Genomic DNA, 23021 nt, shown 5'->3' with positions numbered 1-23021 from the left:
TATCTAAATTAGCTTTTTTTGAAAGCCCCACAAATTATTCAGTCTTTAAAAAAAAAAATACTATTACCGGCAGTAACAAAAAATGGACGAGGTTAAATCTGGCATGTTTAGAATCATCTTGCGTGTTACAGCAAAGGATCTCTTGCAATTAAGTTTCCTTTAAATAGAACAGGAATGTGAACCCAGGGCATGTTACATCCAGCTGCCATAACTGGTAACTCAGCATACACACACAGCTCATCTGAATGCCAAACAGAATGCTTTGAAGCAGTGCTTTGGTCAGACACAGTCAAACATAAAAAGCTCAACGTAATGTTCAGTGTTTACTTCATTCTTAAACAGAAAATACAGAAACTTTTATTAAAGACATACTTGTCACAAAGTGACACAATATTGTGTCACATGCTGTCACAATAGAGTCTTCAAATAATTACATTACACTCTCCAAAAAAAACCTGGAGATACATTTATGTGACCATGTTCACAACTCTTTTCACACAGCCGTAAGGAACATTAGTGTACATTAAGGAGGGCACAAATGAGGCTGACCACAGACTTAGTTTTCTTTACATACTGCCTTCCAACATGAAAGCTGTCCATTGAAACAAGTGTGATTTTTGAGAACAGAGTAGTGCTTGTTGTTATTAACAACTAACCTCCTGGCTCTTGGAGGAGAGCATACTGTTGGTCTGTTTTTCCAAGCTAGTGGAATTTAAGATCTGTCTGAAAGCATGTAGCACACAGCAAATGATAAACATTTAAATTTCCTTCCACCAACTATAGGAAGACAATTTCCCTACACTGAGATCAAACAGGCTTCTTCTTGTACTTAACTGTGTTTCTAGGTCAAAGGCCATAATACACATGCCAAGCCTCTTACGCTCAAGGGTCTCCTCTCACATTAAAAAGTATTAGAAGAAATTACAGAGATAAACATAATTTATCTCTGTATAAATGTAATTTAGTAACTAGTGACAAAACAATTGCATTTACGAAAGCATTCTAGCCTTATGCACGCCAGACAACAATCGTGCACACCAGCAATGTAAACACTGCTACTGTGCTGCCCTGGCTGCAACTGCTACAGAAATGAAAATGCTTCCTGATTATGGAAGATTAAGTTCCAGACACTGCCAAATCTTAGTAAATGAAATTGTCTGGTACAGAAACCAAATGGAAATTTGTTAATCAGGAGAGAAGAAAAAAACCCAAAGGGAATTAACTCTGAAGATCAGCATACCTTTATCAGAGAGGCAACAGACATTCAAAAAAATACATTTCCACAGTTCAATGAATTCAACAGTAACAAAACTAAGGAAGCCAGGCAGCTTCAGCAGTGCACTTACAGCCAGATTCTGCTGCCATGCATTACTAACCTGATGCTATCAATAATCCACTTTAGCTCACTATAGTCCAACTAAGGTAGGTAGTTCGCCTTACCTGAGTCTAATGTTGCTTTTGGTTTCTCCATCTCCATAGATTCCAGGCTTTCCGGCAACTCCTGAATTTCATCGTCTCCAAAACCAGTGTCTGGGCTGCTTGTAGGCTTATCTTCATCATGGCTCAGAGACAGAGAAGCTTCCCTTTTGCTAATCTCTAAGACAGCTGCTAGCAGCTCATCTTCGCTCATCCCATCAAAACCAGCATTACCCAGCTCAGGTTTATCACCCTCCATTTTACTTCTTTTTGAACCCTAGAGACGAACAGAGTTATGATTAAGTGCTTGAATAAACAGGTATATAGCATCAGCTTTAGTTTTATTTTATTAACCCCAGGGAGTGGGAGCTTGGCTCTGTCAACATTAAACAGAGTTATATGAGACTCAACGGAGAGACAACCTTTGCAACTATGCTCACTTCAAGGAATATTTAAATATAAACTATAACCAAGTTTTTACAGGCCCTGTGGATTAGCATACAAAAGATAACCCTTCCCTTCTTTTCCTTCAACACATGTGTTCTACCTTTAGGTTCTGATGAAACCTCAAGCCTCTGGCAAATCAGTGATGAGGCACAAGTAGTGAAATTGCAAGTTTGTTAACAAAGGCTGAAGCAGCAACATGAGAGTAATGGAACTTGAACACAGGGATGGAACAACAGGAACTGAAACAAGGCTGGTATGAAGAGCAATTAAAATCAGGTTTGGTGCTGTAGACTTGCCATATAAAATCTTGGGGGCAGGGGGGAGGGAGAGGGGCAGGACTCTGCAAGTCAAATGAGAAAACAGTTAACCAGGGAAAGGAGTGTGTGGGGGGGAATTATTCTTTCCTTGGGAGAACAGAATGACTTTAAATTGCAAGAAGGAAAAACCACTTTTGTCTTAATCTGAATCTTTCCTTTTTTTCAGTTATCTTCCTAAACTTGACGCTCATTAACTCCTACATCATACCGATTTGCAACTAATATAAAAATGATTGAAATTACTATATTAACTGTTAATCAGGAGGTTAACTTCCATTTTCATAATTACACTACTTAGCATATGCTTAGATTTTTTCCCCTTCTATTATGTTAAAAATGGGCAAAAATAGTTTCTACGAGAATGTATTTGTCCAGGTCTTGTTCCAAACTGCACACAGATGGATCTCAAAACTTTGATAAAATGAACAAAAATATATTTTTATTGCTGCTTTTTACTTCAATACAGCAAAATTTTGCTGAACAAGACTAACTTCATATAACAAACATTTTGTATTAAAACTGGCTTATCAAGCAAGATCAGCAAAGGAACTGGCAAACTAAATTGCTTGTTCTAGACATCCTGACCTCCAAAAATTAGAAGTGACAAATTTAAACCTCTCTCCTCACACCTATTCAGGCACTGAATAAGGAAAGCAGAGTACCTGCTTTTTAAGCTTTCTGATTTCTCTCTCCACACCTGTAGGGTACTAATGTCAAAACTGGTTTAGCTTTTCAGCAAACACTAGTTCTGGGCACTTTGCCAACCACCACCACTATTTCAGTGGATGGACTTTAAAGACTTGGCAGCATCTGTGCATTATATAAATACAACTTTTTAATTAGAAATTATTTGCATAGATTTTAAGTAGCTCAGGCACCAAGACAGGCTGCTTTAAATAAGTATTTTTTAAAAGTACTTCAAATACTACTTCACCTGCAGAGGCAGAAATCACAGTTCTGCCCACTTCAGCTGGATGACTGCTATTTGCCCCTACAACCCAATATTGCATACACCCACTGTTCCAGCTCCTATCCCACATAGCAGCACTGTTTTGCAAGCACTGCCCTGCAGGGGATATACAGCCCTACAAAGTGACTGCCAAGCCTCTAATGCAACCCCATCCACAGCTGCTATGAGAAGCACACCAATGGAAATAGTGCAGCAGCAGTAATGCCACTTTCAAGGACCAGGACCAGGACCTGGTCTTCCCAGGACAACACTGAGAAGCACAGAGGATATGGTTAATGGTAACAGGTGGCTCATCAGGCTTGTGGTTGAGGAGTGGCCAATGTGCATGGCCACAATGAATGAAGTCACTTGTGTGGAATTATCACCACCACTGCCTTTTTCCCACAGCAGGCTGCAAAGCCTATAATTAATTTGCTATTAAAATTAATGTTTTATTCCCACAATTTCTGCACTCACAGTGATAGAGACTACCTACACTTCCTCACAAAAAAACTCGAGGAAGAATCACTTGGGATAGCTTGGACTTCAAAGACAAGCTAGTTTCCTTCCCCACCCACAGGCAGGTACAGATGTGCCATGCAGCAGAGCAGTTGCCTACACTGCTCCCGAGACCTTCAACAACACAGGTTTTCTGCTTTCTCCAAAAGCAGCCCATTCCATCTCTAAACATTCTGAGTATCACAAAGTTTGCCTTAATATCTAATCTAAAAATTACTCTCTACAATTTCAGCTATTACTTCTTGTTCTTGTTCTATCCATCACAAGCATGGAAAACAGCCCAAGTATTTATACCTATTTCTTTCCCTTCCTTGAAAACACAAGTCTTGTTTAGGTTTCTCTTTAAACTGAAGACCCAAGTTCACTTGCCTGCTCTTTCTCCCAAAATCTTTCTCTCCTTTGGCCCTTCTCTGATTCATCTATAACTCTTTTCAGCCTGGAGCCCAAACCTGGATACAGAGCACCAGCTATAGCTCAATGCTGAGGAAACAAGGGTTACTTCACACAACCTGCAGGCTATGCTTCTGTCTATACGCTTCCGTTTTCAACCAGCCTGACGTTGTGACCGACCATCACCTTTCATGCATTTTCCGAGGGCTCACTGCTTTCCCAGCTGTTGCCATCTGGCCAATTAGTCCTGCAAAGATTAGCACCTTTAGCCTGTTTCTCCTGAATGCCCCTCTATTTTTATGCTATTTCTCAGATTTGTCAAGATCATTTTGAACAGTAGTTCTGAGCTTCAACATACTGGCAGCCCTTCCCAGCTCTGGGTCTTTTGAAAATGTAATACTCATTATCTATTTTATCATTTATTAAATACTGAGTAGACCAGGATCCTCCCCTGCTTTGATCTTCCCATCAGAAAGCTCTGATATTCTCCTCTTGTTACCTACTGCTATTCAGCCAGCTTTACACTTGTTCTTTAATGCTACAATCAAGATCACAAGTCTCTGCTTCATTAAAATAACCCCATTAACATTGTCAAAAACTTTAGAGAAGCAGAGATGCAGGACACTTGTCCTAAGCACTAGGCCTGCAACACTTAATAGAAGAAAGTGGTACTGCAAGATAATCCTCTAAGCTTCTTGCTTTCCCTTCTGGGTCATCATTCCTTTCCCACACAACTCATCTACCTGCTAATGTACTGCCCTGATAGAGGCAAAAAATATCTTGGCAACATTAATACTAGTCACAATGAAGAGCTTAAAGGCAATCTGAAGTTAAATGTGCCGTCACACCAATGAACTTGGTCTCTACAAGCTTCTCCACGTCTGCCCCCAAAGGCTGATAGCTTCAGTTTCTAAAAGCATTTGAAAAGCCATACTTGAAACAGGACAGAGATTGGATGTCTGAGAAGTTCTCTCAATTGAGTATTTTGCTCAGCCCAACTTGTACTGGACCTAATTTGATCAAGGGCTTTACTGCATTTACATCCCATTATATTTCAGCCTGGGACATTATTAATGAAAGTTACCCAAAGGACTGACAAAACTGCTAAGCAGCTGGTATACCAACTTGAAAACTGAAGTGCAGTTGCAATGCAATTACCTCCGTTCCCAGTGGGAACCCAAATCAACAGTACAGAGAGGTCAATTAGCAAAGCACTCCCTTCCAGCATCTCACAGTGCTAATTAGGTGAAAAAAAACCCAACCTTTATCTTGTATCAATTTTACTCACAGTCTGCGCTAAGAAAAGCACAGCCCAGACATGAGCACATGCAGGATCTGTGTATATGAAAGTGTGCTTTTTCCCCTTACCTTTTCAGGCTCTTCTTGTAGTTGTTGCTGATCCTTGCTCTGTATGTTACATAACCTTTGGCTGTGGGCAACGGAGCGTTTCAATGGCTCATCATCGCTGTCAGAGTCTACAGAGTGTGCTGAGGAGCTCTTTGACTTGAAAGTGTATTTTCTGTAAGTTAAAAACATGGCTATAAAACTTTAAAGCACTGTAGAATTGTACAAATCTGTTTTGAAGTAACTGTTAAAGAAGTGTTACACCCAACTTTCACACCGTGGGGCAGTACAATTTTGGGAACAAACCGCACCAACTGACAATGACAATTTGTTAACACAGTGGGCAGGGTTTTCAGGAAAGGTCTCTTTTACTAGAGTAACTGAGATACCAGCTTCAAGCCTGCAACAGCAACTTACAACGTTAAAAGTTACCAAGTGTGTGGCTTTTGCTTCTAAGGCCAAAGATTCTGCACTTTATAACCTCATAATCCCTCACAGTACTCATCTGAGTCAAGTCCACAGTAACACATAGAACTCTGCAGAAACTATTTGACTTCTGAAGTTTACTAAGCTGGACACAGCTACTTCCCACATCATTGCTAGGATAAAAAAAGTGCAAATCTGCACAAGTTTTTCAGTTTTCCTGAACAGAAGACAAGGTTGTTGGGGGAAGTCACCATTTCTGCTCAATTAGGAAATCTGGTCTTTAAGTATTTTGACTATGCAAAACTATGCAGTGTGATATCACATTTTGCACTGTATCAAAATTTGGCCTTTCAAAACTGCTTATAAAAGCAACATCCTCTCATCTGTGCACATAAACTTAAGGAACTAACCATCTGTTCCCAAAACACACACTGGAGCTCCATAGAGCCAGAACAGAGAAAGGAGCTGGACTGCAGAATTAGAAACTACTTTGCTTCTTACGTATGTGACTTGCAACTAAAATGCAAGCTGTACCAACTAAATCCAGTTCTCATTCTGATGCTCAGCCTTCTGACAAAAGTTATCTTTGCTGACTTACAAGTCCCCAGAGGTGACCACTTCAACTAGGCAAACTGTACCATGGATATTAATTTCAGCTAGCACGTAACACCAATAAAAAAAAGATGGGAAAAAAGACAGTATCTGAAACATTTTACTAAAATAGAAAAAAGTAGAAAGAAAACAAATAGGAAAAGGGTAAAGACTAAAGAAGAATTAGAAAATGTTAAAACACCTTAAAAATTATCCCACGAAACACCAAGTCGCAGGCATTTCATACCTATAACTCACCTACAAGACGTGGAAGTGCTTACAGTACAGGAATTCACCATTTGGGAGGCTTTCAATGGACGGGAACTATTAAAAAAAACAAAGTATTTATTGCAGCAGTCACTGTCTTAAAAAAAATAAGTATTTACTTGTCTGCTATGCATGCAAATCCATGACCAAAGAAACAAGTAGAGCAGCATTATGTACTTGCCAATTGCTTAGATTTAGAGTAATAACTCCATCATGCTATAAATATACAATAGTTGTTCAAAACCATATATAATCCTTTAAACTTGATCCAGTTCTTAGTGATGCACCCTTAGGGACAAGCTCACAAATTAAAGGCTTTGGGCTCCCATGTCAAGACAACTCATTCCTTTATTTTTTATTCCCACCAACACTTGAGTTCCTGCTCCCAAACCACAGTCTGCTACTGCTATCTGGATCAGCCGGTTTTCAGGCATGTCCCACATCTCCGTTTCTCCTCCCTTACCTAGATTCTTCTGGACAAACTTCCTGCTCCTTTTAATCCTTTCATGGGCTCCTCAAGGTCCATCACTATCACTACACACCTATACACCAGATGGCTGCCAATGCAGAAATCTTTTCTAATCTTCTCCCTCAAAACAGGGCTGCTGCTCTCCACCCTTTCACGCTCCAGTCAATCAGAATGGTTTCAATGACTACAAAAAGCCAGTGGAAAGCAATTCCAAACAAGTTTTCAAGTTTTTCTGCTCTGGTTTGCTAAAGCTGCTTGTTGGGTTTAAGATTTCTATTGTTAAAGCAAACTTGTGAAACATCCATGTAAGTCTCAAACACCACTGAAAGTTCAGCACAAGAACACACGCCACACTGCTGACTGAACACATTGCTCCAGCCACTGTGGTTATGTCACTAGGCAAGGACAAGAGACCCAAGGGCTTCTTGTTCCTTATTCTGTCACATACTTCCTATTTGACAACTGGCACATTTAATCTCTCTGTCATACGACAAGCAGCTGCACAGAAATAACTGTCACAGGGAAAAGGAGAGAGTATTTTCAGCATGTGAAGTGCTCAGACACTACAGTGGCATAGGAAAGACAAAAGAATGATAGCACAGGAGGTGCAAGTGGAAATCAGCAGAGAAAGGTAGGATGTTATAGGTCCTAAGCAGTTTACTGTGTTGTGAAGGGAAAAATAATTTAATTATTTTGGACCAAGAGGCATACATTTTAGAAATTACTAACAGAAGCTCTCTTCAAAAGGAAAGTTATTTTCAAGGACAGTAAAGAACATTATCATACCAAATATTCCCTAGATAATACCCCACCAGCTCTTCCTACTGCTTCTGTTATGCTCCCTTTCCACGCATGATGCACCATTCCAAACTAGCAGCATACATCTGAAGCTGCATAATTTTACAAGTTTCCTTGCCCAGCCATTTTCTGGAGATCTGACAACTGCCTGCGTTGGGGCAGGTGTGGTTAACAGGCCATAGATCAACCACTTACATTGCAGAATGAACACTCCATCCCAGTGTCAGCGGCAGCCTAGTGTTTTCCGTACAGTGTGAAAGCAGGGTCAAGTATCTTGGAATAACCACCTGCTGCCCGACTTTATGATTGAGGGACAATGCTACATTGAAGCTGTATCGTTTCAGATGAAGAATCAGGACTCTGGAAGAGATGCAGAACAAATGTTAATCTCAAGATAGAAGACAGAAATCCCACTCAAAAACCAAGTAGCCCTGTTTACAAAACACATTCATCTGAGTCTAAAACAGATCGTTACTTTGGGGTGGTAGGGAAGCACTACCCATCTCTTATGTGGCAAGAGACAGGTGATTACTCTCCTGTGGATCACTCAACTTTGTGCAACGTGCAGAGTGCAGACTGCCGACTGAAAAGGCTTTCTGCTTTGGTCTGCATCACCTTGCTCTTCAGGCAAGCACAAACAAGGAGCTTTTGACAAACTCCTTATTTCTGCTATGCAGTGAGAGGTAAGAAACAATAAAAATATTACAATTATAGGACAGAATGCTGGTATATTACTCCCAGATATTTAAGACTGAGATGGAGAGATCACATAGCTACCCAAAATTGATGAGGAACTACGCCTCATCAATAGTGTAAGATGTGTACTCAGTTTATCCATCATGACACTTTCACTTTAAGAGATTTTTATCACAACAGCATAAAGAGCCTGAAAAGGCCTCCTTACACTGAACTCTTTCCCTTATGCCACACATGGCATAACTCATGTAATGTACTGTCTATATAGTTCATTTAGCTGTACCATCACTTCTGTTGTGCTAATATTCAAAAAAATTTGACAAGGGTTTTGCAGTGCTTTCATAAATACACTATTTAAGCAAACCTCACGCTAACTACTGAGTTACTGGGTTCAGTATGCATACATGTGGGACACAGGCCAGATAAAGTTATCCAAAAGACTTTCAATGCTTTACATCCCATGAGAACATGATCCCTACCTCCATGTGCTTCCACCCTAAATAATGAGCTAAACCCAACCATAAAGTCAGAGACTACTGAGCATGCCATTAGCCCTCTAAGTGTTTGCTTCTTCCTTAAAGCGCTATCCTTGCTGAGAGAAAACAGGTATCAGCATGGTAAGAATTAACTGATCAAAGCAAAACTTTCTATATACCTTCTGGCACTAAATACCTCCAACTCAGTCCTGCCCACCAAATCAGCTGAGCACAAAATATTTAACTTCCAGGATGTATTTATTGTTTCTGCTTCCCTCACACCCCAGAAACCTCAAGAAAAGAGAAAGGGGAAAACTCAGCCCTTGTGTAGTGATAGGCAGGAAGAAAGAAGCATTAAAGAGGGTGCCTGGGAGCTTCTTCAGAGGGAAACTGAAGAACAGCATGAAGACTACTGTCTGCATGTGCATCTTTCTCACATGCTGACCACTGTACATGCTGTCTTACACATTTTCCCAGCTTTATTCTTCAGAGCACTTTTGTTAACATGTGCTTCCAGGAACGAGAGGAACAGATACCAACATTTACCTGGGAAGCCTGTTGAACTTGTGTGTGACAACAGCAGACTTTCCATTGCACTTCTCACAGGAATACTCAATCTCCTCTGCCTTTTTAAGAGAATAGAAAAATGACTAGCAGAACAAAAGACACATCAAACGGATCTCGGCAGAAAGCACATCACTTTGGGCTATCATGGAAGCTCTTCAAAACAGCACTCACACTCAAAATTAAAATTGCCTTCAATGTGACCTAACAAGAGGGCATCTGATAAGAGGACAGGGAGCAGAGCGTAGATGCTGACAACATCCACTAACATAAGTGGAATTTTTCCTTTAAGTCTACTGCAAGCTAGTGAATCAGCCACAGTTGAGACAAATTAGCTTCCAAAGAGAGGGGACAGTTCTGTAAGGTTTACAGTTTTCTCTCCCATATACAGGGGTATTTTTTTTTTGTCACAATAACCTTTGGTGAAAGGTAATTTGACATGAAGTTTTCTCTCCCTTGTTCAAAACCTCAACTTTGTTCCTGAAAAGATATCCTCATCTAAACTTGTCACGGATGTGCTGCACACTTTTGAACAGGCAGCATAATGGGAAGCATCACTGTGTTGAAATTACATGACTTAGCCATCAGACATTTCTACAGCCATTTTCTTTAAGTGAGGCCAAATGACCACTATAATTAAATTTAAAAAAAAAATAAATCATAAGACCTCCACAAGCTTTTAGGCGAATAAGCACATCTATTATTCTGCTAAAAACACTATCTGTAAATGGAGGAAAACCACAGGTCTGCCTCAAGTTATGCCAAAACACGTCACTAATTCACAGATGTAAGGCTCATTTTTAGCTTTCAGAAACCTCACCTTGAAGCTCCACTTACAAGATGAGCATCCATGTACTACAGCTATTTTTTTAATAATTGTATCTGCATGACCTTTTTCTTCCATGCTAATTTAAGCCAGTACATAAGCTGTTGAAGCACCCTCACCCAGGAGAGGAAGCAGCAGTTCCTCTCAGCAAGTATCTCAGCCTGACAGCCTCCCTTCTCTCCTTTGTATTCGTTTATGCCTCAACTCTTCCATCACAAAATGGGGAAGTTTACCTATTTCATAGCATATTGTAAGGATCAGTTAATGTCTGTACAGCATTTTACAATACAACCTACTGTGTACTGTTAATGTACAAACCTCAAAAAAGTGCAAAGCTGATTATTTTACATGCCTGAAATTACTGTCACAGAAACTAATAATCAGCTATACAATAAAAATTTCCATGTGGTACATAACCTACACATACTTCACACTGAATAAAACAACCCCTCCAAAACTATGTACCCGAAAAAAGAGGTCAAGGGAGTCCTGGATTGACCGGGAAGGAAGCAATTTCTTTCTTCGAGGAAGGTCAATGGAGAGGTCATTAAACTGTTCACGTTTAGTGACTGTTTCACCACACCTAGAAAAGAAACATGTTTATTGTAAGCCTAATGGAAAATATATTTGAAATTAATGGCAACTTACATTTTTAGGCTAAAGTAAATTGATCAATCTATTTTTACTTAAAATTAAACTGCTTGCTTATGACAAAGTTGAATTTTGTGATTTCACTTTGATGCTTTAGAAGTTGAAAGAAACATTTGTTTAAGGGTGAGAACAAAAAAACCACAGACTGCTTTGGAGAGGCAAGTGATTAGGTATACAGGAAATCAAAGTGGCTGCTACGCAGCTGAACACATCTTCTCCATTCAGCATTCTTAAGAGAAGTGAGCCTAGCCCAGAAGGGGAAGCCTAGAAATACTTTCAAACTGTTTTTAGAAAGAAAATAGTAGAGTCCATCCTTAAAAACAAAAAAACCACAAACCAAACAATAAAACAACAGCAAACTCCACCCCCCCCACCAAATCAACCAAACAAAAAACCCACAGAAAACCCCTCAAGTTTCTCATGGTATGTTTTGGAAGAAAAAAAAAACCAACCAACCAAAAAACAACCCTATAATAATATGTCTTAACTAATTACAATTATTAGCTGCAAACAATTTACTTATAATTATTTTAGGGAAGTAATGCAGTACACACAAAGTAATATCCCCAGACATCTGTGTTCATGAAAACTCTGTGGCATGCAAGCATCCCGAATGGCAATCTGCTGCAAAGGTCATACACAACAAATGCCCAGACACAGAATCACAGAATCAGCTAGGTCAGAAAAGAGTTGATTCTACTGGCTCACATAGTGGTCTACATCTTTTTCTGCAATAACCTACAGAGATAGAAGAAAATACCATTGCCTGGAAGCCCTTGGAAAGGACAAATTAAAACCATGGCTTCCCGTCATTTAAGAGATAACATTACTTGGCTAAAACCCCCTTTCCTCTCTATTCTCATATAACCAGTACACAAAAAACAAAGCACAGAGGCTTTCCACTGGATATGTAATGAAGAACCAGATAGTATGAGACGGTTCAAAGAAGGTCTGTAGCAGCAGACAGCATGGTGTGAGGTTTACAGCATTCTTAGACCATAGAATATTTTCTAAATATCTATCTTTGGAAATGAAATAGTTCTTAGTTCTAGTTCTAACCTGCCGATGAAGTCATGTAAGACAGGAACACTTCAGCATCATTTAAGGCAAGTATGACAAAAGCTCTCAAGCATACTTACATTTTGCAAATGATAGAATGTTGAACCTCAAACTCTAAGTTACTGATAACTGGACATGTATAAACTTTGGTGGCTGAGAGGTCATCAGAAGCCCGTCCTGGTGAGTTCTCCTCATTAGGGACTGGCTCGCTCTTCCAAGTTTTGTTTAACTTTTCCATGTCTTCCTTCAGCTGATCCAGGCACTGGCTCAAGAACTCATGTGCATCCTAGAAAGAGGGTAAACTCATCGAGTAATTCTGCACAACTCCATTCAGTATCTTTCTCTCAACACACACACAGACTGGGGAAATTATATTCTAGCTCATCGCATTCAGCGATACTAAGGCAGTTCTGCTCTAAAACACAGGAGGCAGTTGTTGTCATTCAGTCCAAAGCTCAAGTCACTGTCAAATAGAGCTGAAGCCTGACAGGCGTTCAGTGCAGTCCAAACACTGAACAGATTACACGTAACTGTTTCTAGTCAACATGGTACTTACATTTTGCATGTACCCAGAAAATCTCTCTGCAGTAGCTGAAATGGCACTTTTCACCTTCTTGAGCAGCTCCTTCTTAACCTCAGGGCTGCAGACATCCTTCTTAGCAAGCAGATGGGCAAAACGTCTGCAGAAGTCAATGCAATGAAACATTGATTGGCTTTCCAGGACTTCAGAGAAACAAAATAAAACTCACAATACCTCATTTTAAGCGTCTCTAAAAGCTTTTGTCCTGTGGTAAGTGGCTAAGTGGTTCTGTATGAGAATTTATCATATACAATTAACCTTTTCCATTTCAAGTATTTTGAAATCTCATTTGAGACTGTCACTGGAATTGGACTCTAACAAAAATAAAATAAATCACAACCTTTTAAGGCAGAGAAGAGCTTTATAAAGTTCTATAAACTTATTTCTGCTATAGTTTTTACAACAAGGGGGAAACAAAACCCCAAAACACAGTGCCTTTTGAAAACATTTGTACTGATAGGAGACAAGAAATCACATGGCACCAAAATAACCAACACAAAATCGTTAAATTCAACTTGCGTGATCAGACTGGTTTCTATTTTTTTCACTTTGCCACCAGAAATATAGAAGATATAAAAGACTGCCTGTAACTCAGCACTGCAATTTTCAAGAGCCTACTTCTTATTTCTAAATTAAAACTCCAAAACACAGACAGCTCTAGGATTTATTACCTACACATGAAAATTACCCTCTACAAAGGTGCTTCAGTATTACAAAATTAATTTCTTAGTAATGAAAGAAAAAATCCTTCCCAGAAAAGTGAATTTTACCTGATAAGAGCATTCAGCGGAATTTTTTTCCATGGGATACCCTGCTTGAGCAAATCATTAGCAAAAGACTGAATTGAAAACAAGGACTGTAGAATGGCATTCATATAGCAGGTGTTTCCCAAGTTTGAGAAGCTGAAAAAGAAAAAAGACTGAACGTGGTACCTACGTCAATGTACAAACATGCCAATGTTAAACACGACACTGTCAATAAGTATGACATCCACCCCAGCGTTTCTCATTGGAGCTGTCCTCCTGCCCTTCAGACCAAACTGAAAACTCATGGGAGGTGGCTTTTAGCAGGAAGGAACCCATGAGTTTCAGCAATCAAAATTTAAAAAACAGTGTATCTATATATACAAGACAGAGAAATTAATCATGGAAGTGTAGGAGAGGAGCATGAATTAATTGAAATTATTGTATCTCTTAAATTCTCAGGAAGTGAATTTAAGAACATCTATTCTCCAAGCTAGGAAAAGTATTCCCTGTCTCAGTGACCATTAATTTCTTTTTTTTTTTTCCTATTAAATAATTCCAACAAGAATGCAGAAGTTCTGATGATCAAAGTGTGCAGGTTAAATAAAGAAAATTAGAGTTACCCTTGTAATTGCTGTTGAGGATGGGTGGAAAGGGGCACTCGGGGTTTGTTCCACCCTGTGTAATCTTGATTAGATCTCATTTTTTTAACAGAAAGAGGGGCAGGCTGAGAGAGAAATCCTAGGCTTCTTTTGGCTGAAGGGGTCTGGCCGGATACACTAGACCTAAAAACATAAAAAGGATAACAAGTGTAAGATTTCCAATACTCTTCCTTAAATAGCTATAGTCCATGACACTGGAATTGTATCACTATAGAAAACAAGGATTGGTAAGGCCACACAAGGTAACTGGCATGAATCATAATGCAAAAGAGGTGTGAGAAAGAGGAAACTTTTCCTGAGCACCTTAATACTTTTTTTGGTTAAATTTTCTTACATCCACAGGTGTGCATGCAGCATAACCAAGTCTTTTATCACAGAACCGCAGAATGGTTTGGGTTGGAAAAGACTTAAAGATCATCTAGTTCCAAACTCCCTGCCATGGGCAGGGACACCTTCCACTAGACCAGGTGGCTCAAAGCCTCATCCAAACCGGCCTTCAAGATAACCTTTGTCTTTAAGATAACAATTAAGATTTCTCCACACTGTACGATGAGACAAAGAATGATCATGCAGCATGAGATCACCTCTCCTAAGATATAATTAAAATTCACATCTGGGCCAGAGTCTTATTTTTCAGCCTCTTGCAACCTGGTCGCTCAGTCCCTTGTGTGTAAAGCATGGACAATGCTGCTTTTCTTCCTTGATCTTGTATCTCATCTATCTAGGTAAGAGACCAACAGTTTGATTGCAGTGCCTAATACAGAAGAATTCCAACATCAGCAGGATTCAGTATCATATATAATACTGAATATTATATAGTTTCATGCCATTTAGCTACTTGGAAAATGAAGCAAAGATTCAGTCTGAAGTTCCAGAGTTTATATAGAATTTGAACTAACTAGAGCTTAGACACATCAGGACAAGTCATTCACAACAACTACAACAGACTTGGGTGATTTTAGGAAGTCTATCTATTGCAAGCAGTAACTGGAGTTTGAAGATGAGTGAAAAATAAAAGTGTGTGTATACACATACACACACACACATTTTATGCATATAAGCTATATACCATGTGATAAACAGTCAGGAAACTAAAGATCCTAATTCCTAAGAAAGAACTGTCCTTGAGAGTTCATGCTAGTGAATCAGTCCTACCTGTCCAGGGTGGAACTGCCACTGGAGTACTCTTTTGATGAAGACCGACTACTATAAAAGGATGATGACTGCAGCGGTAAAAGACCTTGAAAGACACAGAGGCAGGTCATTTTGTTAATGGCAACTCAGCTATTTATGTAACTAATTTAAAATTATTTAGTGAAAAGGTTGTAAAATCCTCAAATACTGTTTTACAGAATTGGTTGGGAAAGTACTAAACACACATACTTAGTCAATATTAATCATATGTAATTAAAGACATGCTGGAGTTTTACTTGAATTTAGTATCATAATCATCAAATCCAAATTGCAATATGAAACATTAAAGAGTCACTGAATGGTCTAAAGTATCTGAAAGATAACATCAACCTCTTGCTCTGATACACAAGATACATGTAACAGAAAACTCACTAATGATTTCCAATACCACGCTCTCAAAATTAAAGGTAAATATGCAGAAGTGGAAACAGTTTCTCTTCCCATTCCAAATTCCACAGTAAATTAGTCCATGCTTGAGGCAATGTATGATTGTTTCATTGTCCTGATATCACTGTGTCAGATCCTGAGACCCTAATGCCACATTAAAAGTTCTCAAGAGCCAAAACCCCACTTCTTACAGTGAATCACAGTGTAATTTAGTTTAAGAATAAGAATCTGCTTCTATCTCAGCTTGAAGTGGTTTGAAGCATGCAACTTTCAAAAATGCAGACATATGAAGTAAGTTCACAACCCTGCTGCCTGACATTGCAGGTATATACTTATAAATTCTACTTTTGACCCCAAGGAGCAACTAAAATTTTCAGATATAAACATTCACGTTACTGGCTCCTTCAGCAACATATTTGCACCATCATAGCTGCACTAGAAGAAGAATGCATTCGGCAACATTTTCATAAGAACAGTATCTTGAATGAATTCCCCTTTATGGGGAAAGAGGCTCAGTATCTACTAGCAGAAATGAAGAACGGTGCCACTTACTAGCTTATATACATACTGTCAATATTTCTGTATTGTCTATAAAACCTTGTCACACACCAGTATCCAAAAGAACTTTGGTACAAACAGCATGAAAGTCCTAGCCCTAAATACTTTCCCCTCTAAGTTCTCTAAGGGGAAGAGACAGGGAAGTAACAGCAAGCGGTACACATTTTGAGCACAAAAACCCCCAGCCTACAATTCATGCAGGCATTACCAGCAAAGGAGAGCTTTAAAAATAAACACAAAAGCAACCAAAAAGGAAATCCTGAGGCGTTTACAGGAATCCCCTCCCAAGGGGAAGGGCAGCTTGGAGCAAAGTTTGAAGCTGCTTGTTGAATTTTTAAACAAGCTGGCACATGGGCTGGCATCAGCACCCAAGTATAAAAGTCAGGGTCACACTAGAGCAAGATAGGCTTCAAAAACAAAGGCAAGTTGTTTGCATCTCATATGTAGCTCTATAGAAAGCAAGAAAGTTAATGGCACAGGGAAAGCAGACTAGGATAACCACCCCAGGAGCAACTCTCTAAACTGATACCAAAGTGTTAAAATCAAACTGGTCAAAGCCAGGTATCATTTGGCTTTACTTTTTATTTTTTTACCTGATGTCCTATTTTCCTCTGCCTGCTTCAGATTTAACTGTTTCTCTCTGCTACTGTTCAAGTACTTCCATGCTGGATCACTCAAGGCTTTATTATTCCTATGGAAAAACAAGAGTGAAAGTCGGTGCAGTTATAAAAGATACAGGATATTCCTGCTTGATATTTACAATTTGTTTAAAGCATTTCTCTCCTATCACCTTTAATACTTGACTATGGAAGGGTCGAACTTTACTTGCAGATCAGTTTAACCAATTTGTTTAAACAAGCCTTCTCAGTTATGCTTAAATGTGATTTCAGCCAGAGGGAGCTTATTCTCCAAATGGCAATTTCTTCTTTATGAATTTTGTTTTGAAAAGGGTTCAAATTTTTTTTTTAACTTCTTTTGAAAAAGAAGTTCAATAAAGATGGTAACTATTGCCATACATGTATAGCACATATGATAATCCTGACTAGACTGAGAGAAGAAAGATAACAGAATTTGCACGTGACAGTTCCCGCAAGTCAACTGCAGGAGCAGGTTCTATTTCCCTCATTAATCCTGAGCGTAAACCCCATTTCAAGCACCCAGTATCTTCACAAGTTCACCAGAGGTTGGCTCGTGCCACGTTGCTGAGACTGGAAATACCCAAGCATTCCCTTCAGAAAAAATTACCTTTGCAAAATGAATGAAGACTTTAAAATCAGGAACTAGAAACTACGGTTACTTACGTTGAAGAATCATTCTCTTTGGGATAATCTTCACTCATTTCTGAACCAGGAGGTTGTGTTCTTTTCCTCTTTTCACTGATAACAGAAAATTTTTGAAGCGGTCATTCTTTCAGAAAGGCTAGTAAGTGACCCTCTTCCAACTGAACAGAAGTCAGTGCTTTCCATGCATTTTGCACCTATCTTCCACAAACTCCACTTTTATAACATAGCATACAGAAAACAATTTGGTTTGTCCAACTCTTAAGCTGCTCATAAAGCTCTAGTGCCAGTACCAGCCAGATGCTAGAAAAGCACATATTAACATCCTGCTATAGGTAACAGCAAAACCAGAGGAAGAAACATATTCCTTCTTACTTCTAGGTGTACCAAGTTCCACCTGCAGCTCTACAAAGAGCTAAAGTATCATATATCATAGTAAGAGGATAACACTCCTACCGATTCTCCAACAAGCCCGTTCTGTGGGGGACTGTGGACGCAGGAGATGCTGAGATGTTCACCCTGTTGCTAGGTGTTCCGGTTCCAGAGGGATTCTTAACGGACGCTCTCGGTGGGGTACCCAGCACCTTGCGCAACGCGTTTTCCTCCTTACTTTCCACAGCCACTCTTTTGGGAGGAGTCTACAAAACCCAAGTGGAGGGGGCAGGGATAGAACCGAAACAGTGAAAAACATAGAAACACAGAATCAGTTTGGTTGGAAACGACCTTTAAGATCATCAAGTCCCACCTCTACCGCAGTCCACCACTAAACCATGTCACTAAGGTCCTCATCTAGCCTGTTTTTGAACACTCCCACGGACGGCAATTCCACCGCTTCCCTTGGAAGCCTGTTTGAGCTAACATTTACATCACTGCTTTACTTGCTACAGTGTAGCATCCAAAACCAGAAAAATGTTACTTGTAATAGATCAGGAGAGTTTAACACCGATTAGACATAGGTAAAACTTTGATTATACGGACAGAAGGCATAAACATGAAACTCTACTGCAGTCACCAACTTCCCTTATCATTTTCCAACACTAAGTTAAACTTCAGTTTTTAAATATCTCCTTCACGTGCTTTGACATTAAAAATCTCAAGGCATGATTTCTATCCCCAGATCAAACCTAGGGAGTGGATATTAAAAAAAAGCCATATTAAAACCCACACCATTACAACAATACCCTAACAGCCTTGGGCAAGCAAGTGCCACATGTAACACAATGGAAAGAGCCAAGCTGACTTAGGAATGTTGATCAATTTTAGACTTGAAATCTAAACACGTTTAATCTTACCAATGTACACAGAGCCCTGGAGCTTTTCCTGTGATACTGCCTTTAAGCAACATGCAAAATTTGTTTTGGGACAACATAAAAAATATCCTCCCTCAGGGTGGTAATACAGGTATATTCACAAAGTAAATTAAAGCTGGTAGGTACATCATGAAATCTGCATTATGCAGGGAGAAAAGGAAGAATAACATTTTGAAGGAAAAACACTTAAGGGGGAAAATCTGCAAAATTTACACAAAAACACTGAGTAGAACTCTACAAATTCAGTGACTTTATTCTGATGCAAAAGCAGGTCAGCGGCTTTTATATATATATATGCATATGTATATATATATTTGGCTGAAGTCTGCTAAACTCAGCAAGACCTATGCTGACTGTAACATGTTCAGCTGCTATGTATTCAGTATGAACAGAGATATTCACAACTATGTGAGAAGTCTTAATCCCCTATTTTCCCCTCTACTTTTGCTGCTTCACTGCCTGAGTTATAGCTCAGCATGAAAAACACATTCTGTCTTCCACAGCCAGACACTGACCTTTCTTGTTTATACAGAATATATGACTCCTCATGAGCAAGAGGGAGTGTTGCCAAGCACCTTGTATACATCTATTCCAAGCCCTCTAGATTACAAAGACTCTGGATGCAAATAAGTATTTACAGTGCTATTACAGCATACATTAAGAGAATGAGAGAAGGAAATGAATGAAACAAAATTAGAGGAGAGGAAAAATTTGAACAATTAAACAAACCTGGTTCTCTATGTAAGAGAATTGCCTATTAACTTCCTTCTGTGTGGTCCTGCTGCCCAGCACACCTCCAAAGCTGCCAGATCCCTGAGAGGGTTTTCCAACTGACAGGAAAAGTACACAACATTTTATTTGTCTGTCATTTAACCAACTGACATTCTTATTTGTAAGATGCTATTTAGCTGGAGCCGATTTTAGAAGGGACACGCTAGATTTCCTGCCAACAGACAGTACAATATTCTGAGGGCACAGATATAAGCACATGTTTATGGGTATCCCTTGTATTGCTCATTTACTCAGTTGGCAGTAAAGATCCTATCCTTAAAAAGGACAAAATAAGAGGTAAAATAAAAAGGAAAGAGACTCTGCATGTGTGAAAAACAGACACGAGTGTTTGAAATACCGACTACAACGTAAGCAATACCTACATGTTAATCTCTGCTTATTGTTCAGCAAGATAAGAGGTATATGATAAGAAAGGTATGCAACAAAAATTGGGGTTCAGGGCCAGAAAGAAGCACTTACACAAAGAAAATCAGTAACACACGGACAAAATGGCTAAAGATACATGAAAAGGAAACACAGCACTGACCCCTTTCCAAACTGTGACTAACTTGATTTACAACAATTGCACTTACCAGTATGAAACCTGTCTTGATGGACTGCATCCAAATACATCCGCATTTCATTTGCATCTTTAAATGGTACCTTATCAATTGTCAAGAAGCTGGTATCCTTTAGTGTTAGCATTAGGCAGCACAGCTTTCTACCATTTGGGCGTAGTGTCACAGTTTTAATGTTATGGCTTAGCTGAAAATAAGAAGGTGACTATAAACATAAATCCATGTTTAAAAGGCCCAAATACTTAAAAATTCAAACAAACCACTTCAAACAGAGAGGCATTTGCATAGAAATACTTCTCATTGCTCCATTTCAAGCAAACATGAAGCCTCACAGAATTGATGCAACTGGTGGTCTTGGAAGCTGATAGCATCCCTACAGATCAACAGTCCCTATAATAATAAACTTTCTGAAACTCGGTTTGCTATTGAGTGTGACATTTTTGAACGTAAAGAATAAGAGTTTCACACAGTCCCATCTACCTGTCTGAAACTTCCAAGTAAAATTTGAAATATAATTTAGGATGTTTTAAATGCTAGCTACAAACTTCTACTCAGTTTATAATTAGCAGATTTGACATAGCATAAAAAAATTTGCTGAGGGAGTAAGTTAATAAAAAGCGTGCTTAGTCTACATGCAACGTTATAACAATTAAGTGGTGTCAAAACTTTCAGGGTTATGGTCAAGCACAAAATAATTTTAATAAGAATCTGTGCTCCCTAATAATGCCACTGCTACTTTATTATACCATTACTTAACTGTTACTACATGCTAGGTCACCTATAAGAACTGTCTGTAAAGTCTCCACTATCTGAGGAGGTTGAGGGTAACTCCTAAAGCAGAGGAAGCAAAAGAATCCCTCACATCTGCAGACTGCATGGAAGTTTGACAATACACACCTAAACACACTCTCATTTTCAATTACCTCCTCCCTTTTTGCTTAATTCTTCATTTTAGCCTTGCCTAAGATCAGGCGCGACCTATACAATGACATCCACACCAGGATATTGCTGTACTCAATGTTTCATATAAGATCAGAAACCATGGCCAAGGTCATTAGGCATGACACAAGACAGAGTAAAACACCGCCCATCAGATTGGAGCCACCTCCTAATTTGGCCTGACCTGCATACTGCCACATCACTGAGCTAAACTACAATGAGGAATTAATAGACATGAACAGTAATTACACCCTAACACTAAAGTTTCACTATACATTGCTCTAGAACCTGCCTTGTTGCCTTGAAACTATACACAAGTTTAAAAATAAAATTTATTCCCAACTTTTACTTAAATTTGTTCAGGTATATAGAAGACTGAGATAGAAAATGGCACTCCATGTCCCCCAGTGAGATTTCTTCAGTGCAGATTTCTAACTTCTTCGAAAGTCAATCTAGACACAACAGCACTTTATCAGAGGCTGGAAAAGCAGCTTAGTTGGAAACCCAGGGTTGTTTTACTGGGAAAACTAAACTTATGAAACACTTAATGCTCAATCCTTGTTTTGCTGTTGGGGTTTTGTTTGCTTGATTTTGGGAGGTTTGGGTATTTTGGGTTTTGTTTTCCTTTTTTTTTTTTTTGTAAACTATAAGCTAAAAAATGTTTTCAAAGACAGAAGAATTTAAAAGGGGACTCCAAATTTTTCTCCCTCTCTTAAAACATTAAGCTTGGTGCAAAGGGATAAAGTTACTTTACCATCTCAGGGCAAAACAACCTTTTTCAACTCAAAACGCTGTAATGACAGGGTTCCATTCATACTCTCCACCCACCTGGTATGACCCTGTCAGCGTCACAAAGTCTTGGAAGGAGGGAGTAAATATTTCTCTTAATACATATCTAGCATCTAGGACAACTTAGTCAGAGCTTTAAAACATCAGTAAAACATATCATTTGACATAAGAAATCTGATGACACACCAGTCACTGTAGAAAGAAATTTAACCTTGGATCCATCCAAATGTATCACAGAGAAGTGAAAACAGGTGGAGAAATCACCTACAGTTTTCCCAGAGCAACTTGTCAAAGAAAGGGAATGCTGCTTTTAAAGCAAAACTATCAGGGACTTGTGATGCCTGAGGCAGCACAAGCAAGAGCACTGTGAGACTGGGGCTGGCTCACCCAAACCGCACTCAAGCACAAGCCTGAAGCACAAAGGGCAGGCAGCTCTCCCTGCCGGCTGCTCATCTCACCAACACTCTTGTGCCACTGTCTGTGTTGCTTTAAGATGAACAGGTCCAGAAAACAGATCCTGCTGAAAAATAACCACCATCCAAACAAAAATATTTGGTCTAAAGATGCGGCATTTCCTCCTCCTCTGCTGCAGTCCTAGCTGCATAGCACCATATCACTCCCTACACCAGATCTCATACTTGGTTCTTTCCCTGAATTAATTCACATGAGAACCCTCCACTGAGCTCACAGAGAGACCTGATGAGTGGCATAGCCAGCAGATGCAAGAGACTGGAAGCAAAGCCTGCCCCTTTAGGCCGTGGTTAGCTGTTCTGTAGGCTCATCCCCTCCATGGAATCACCCTTCAAGTCACTGTCACACCACATTAATGTTCATTCAGAAAGAGAGCAGTGCATGAGAATAAGCACCCCATAAAGGTAAGAGACCTCTGAGACTCTTCTCAGAAGCAACATGGTCCAACACTGGATTAAATCAAACATGAAGTCACAGCATCGTGTCTCAGAAGGCAGATGACTGAAGTCAACAGTAAGAGGAAGGAACTATACACAGCTAATGATTTTCTCACC

General features: G+C 39.4%; 1 protein-coding gene across 3 annotated transcripts in view; it reads right to left on the bottom strand.

Moving 5' to 3' along the window:
• Window positions 1–23021, bottom strand: part of USP37 (ubiquitin specific peptidase 37) — a 36543-nt gene that overhangs the window by 11579 nt on the left and 1943 nt on the right. For 2 of the 3 annotated variants that reach the window (XR_009744398.1, XM_061459531.1), the window contains 16 exons: window positions 20284–20455; window positions 19649–19749; window positions 18066–18247; window positions 17631–17705; window positions 16923–17020; window positions 15346–15430; window positions 14152–14313; window positions 13556–13687; window positions 12762–12885; window positions 12286–12491; window positions 10961–11078; window positions 9652–9731; window positions 8129–8293; window positions 6658–6723; window positions 5407–5557; window positions 1441–1693 (listed from right to left, as the gene is read on the bottom strand). Coding sequence is in view for 2 of the 3 variants with exons in the window: in XM_061459531.1 (XP_061315515.1) it covers window positions 1441–1693; window positions 5407–5557; window positions 6658–6723; window positions 8129–8293; window positions 9652–9731; window positions 10961–11078; window positions 12286–12491; window positions 12762–12885; window positions 13556–13687; window positions 14152–14313; window positions 15346–15430; window positions 16923–17020; window positions 17631–17705; window positions 18066–18247; window positions 19649–19749; window positions 20284–20455 (2170 nt within the window). In the remaining variant the exon portion in view is untranslated. The remainder of the gene's footprint in view (window positions 1–1440; window positions 1694–5406; window positions 5558–6657; window positions 6724–8128; window positions 8294–9651; window positions 9732–10960; window positions 11079–12285; window positions 12492–12761; window positions 12886–13555; window positions 13688–14151; window positions 14314–15345; window positions 15431–16922; window positions 17021–17630; window positions 17706–18065; window positions 18248–19648; window positions 19750–20283; window positions 20456–23021) is intronic. The other variant, XM_061459532.1, reaches the window with a different exon arrangement.

Source organism: Pezoporus flaviventris, unplaced genomic scaffold (genome assembly GCF_033815535.1).
Source record: "Pezoporus flaviventris isolate CSIRO_AGI_PZ_B2104156 unplaced genomic scaffold, CSIRO_AGI_Pfla_v1 ptg000029l, whole genome shotgun sequence".
NCBI lineage: Eukaryota > Metazoa > Chordata > Aves > Psittaciformes > Psittacidae > Pezoporus > Pezoporus flaviventris.
Note: the sequence above shows the minus strand (reverse complement) of the source record. Positions and strands in the feature narration are given on the sequence as shown.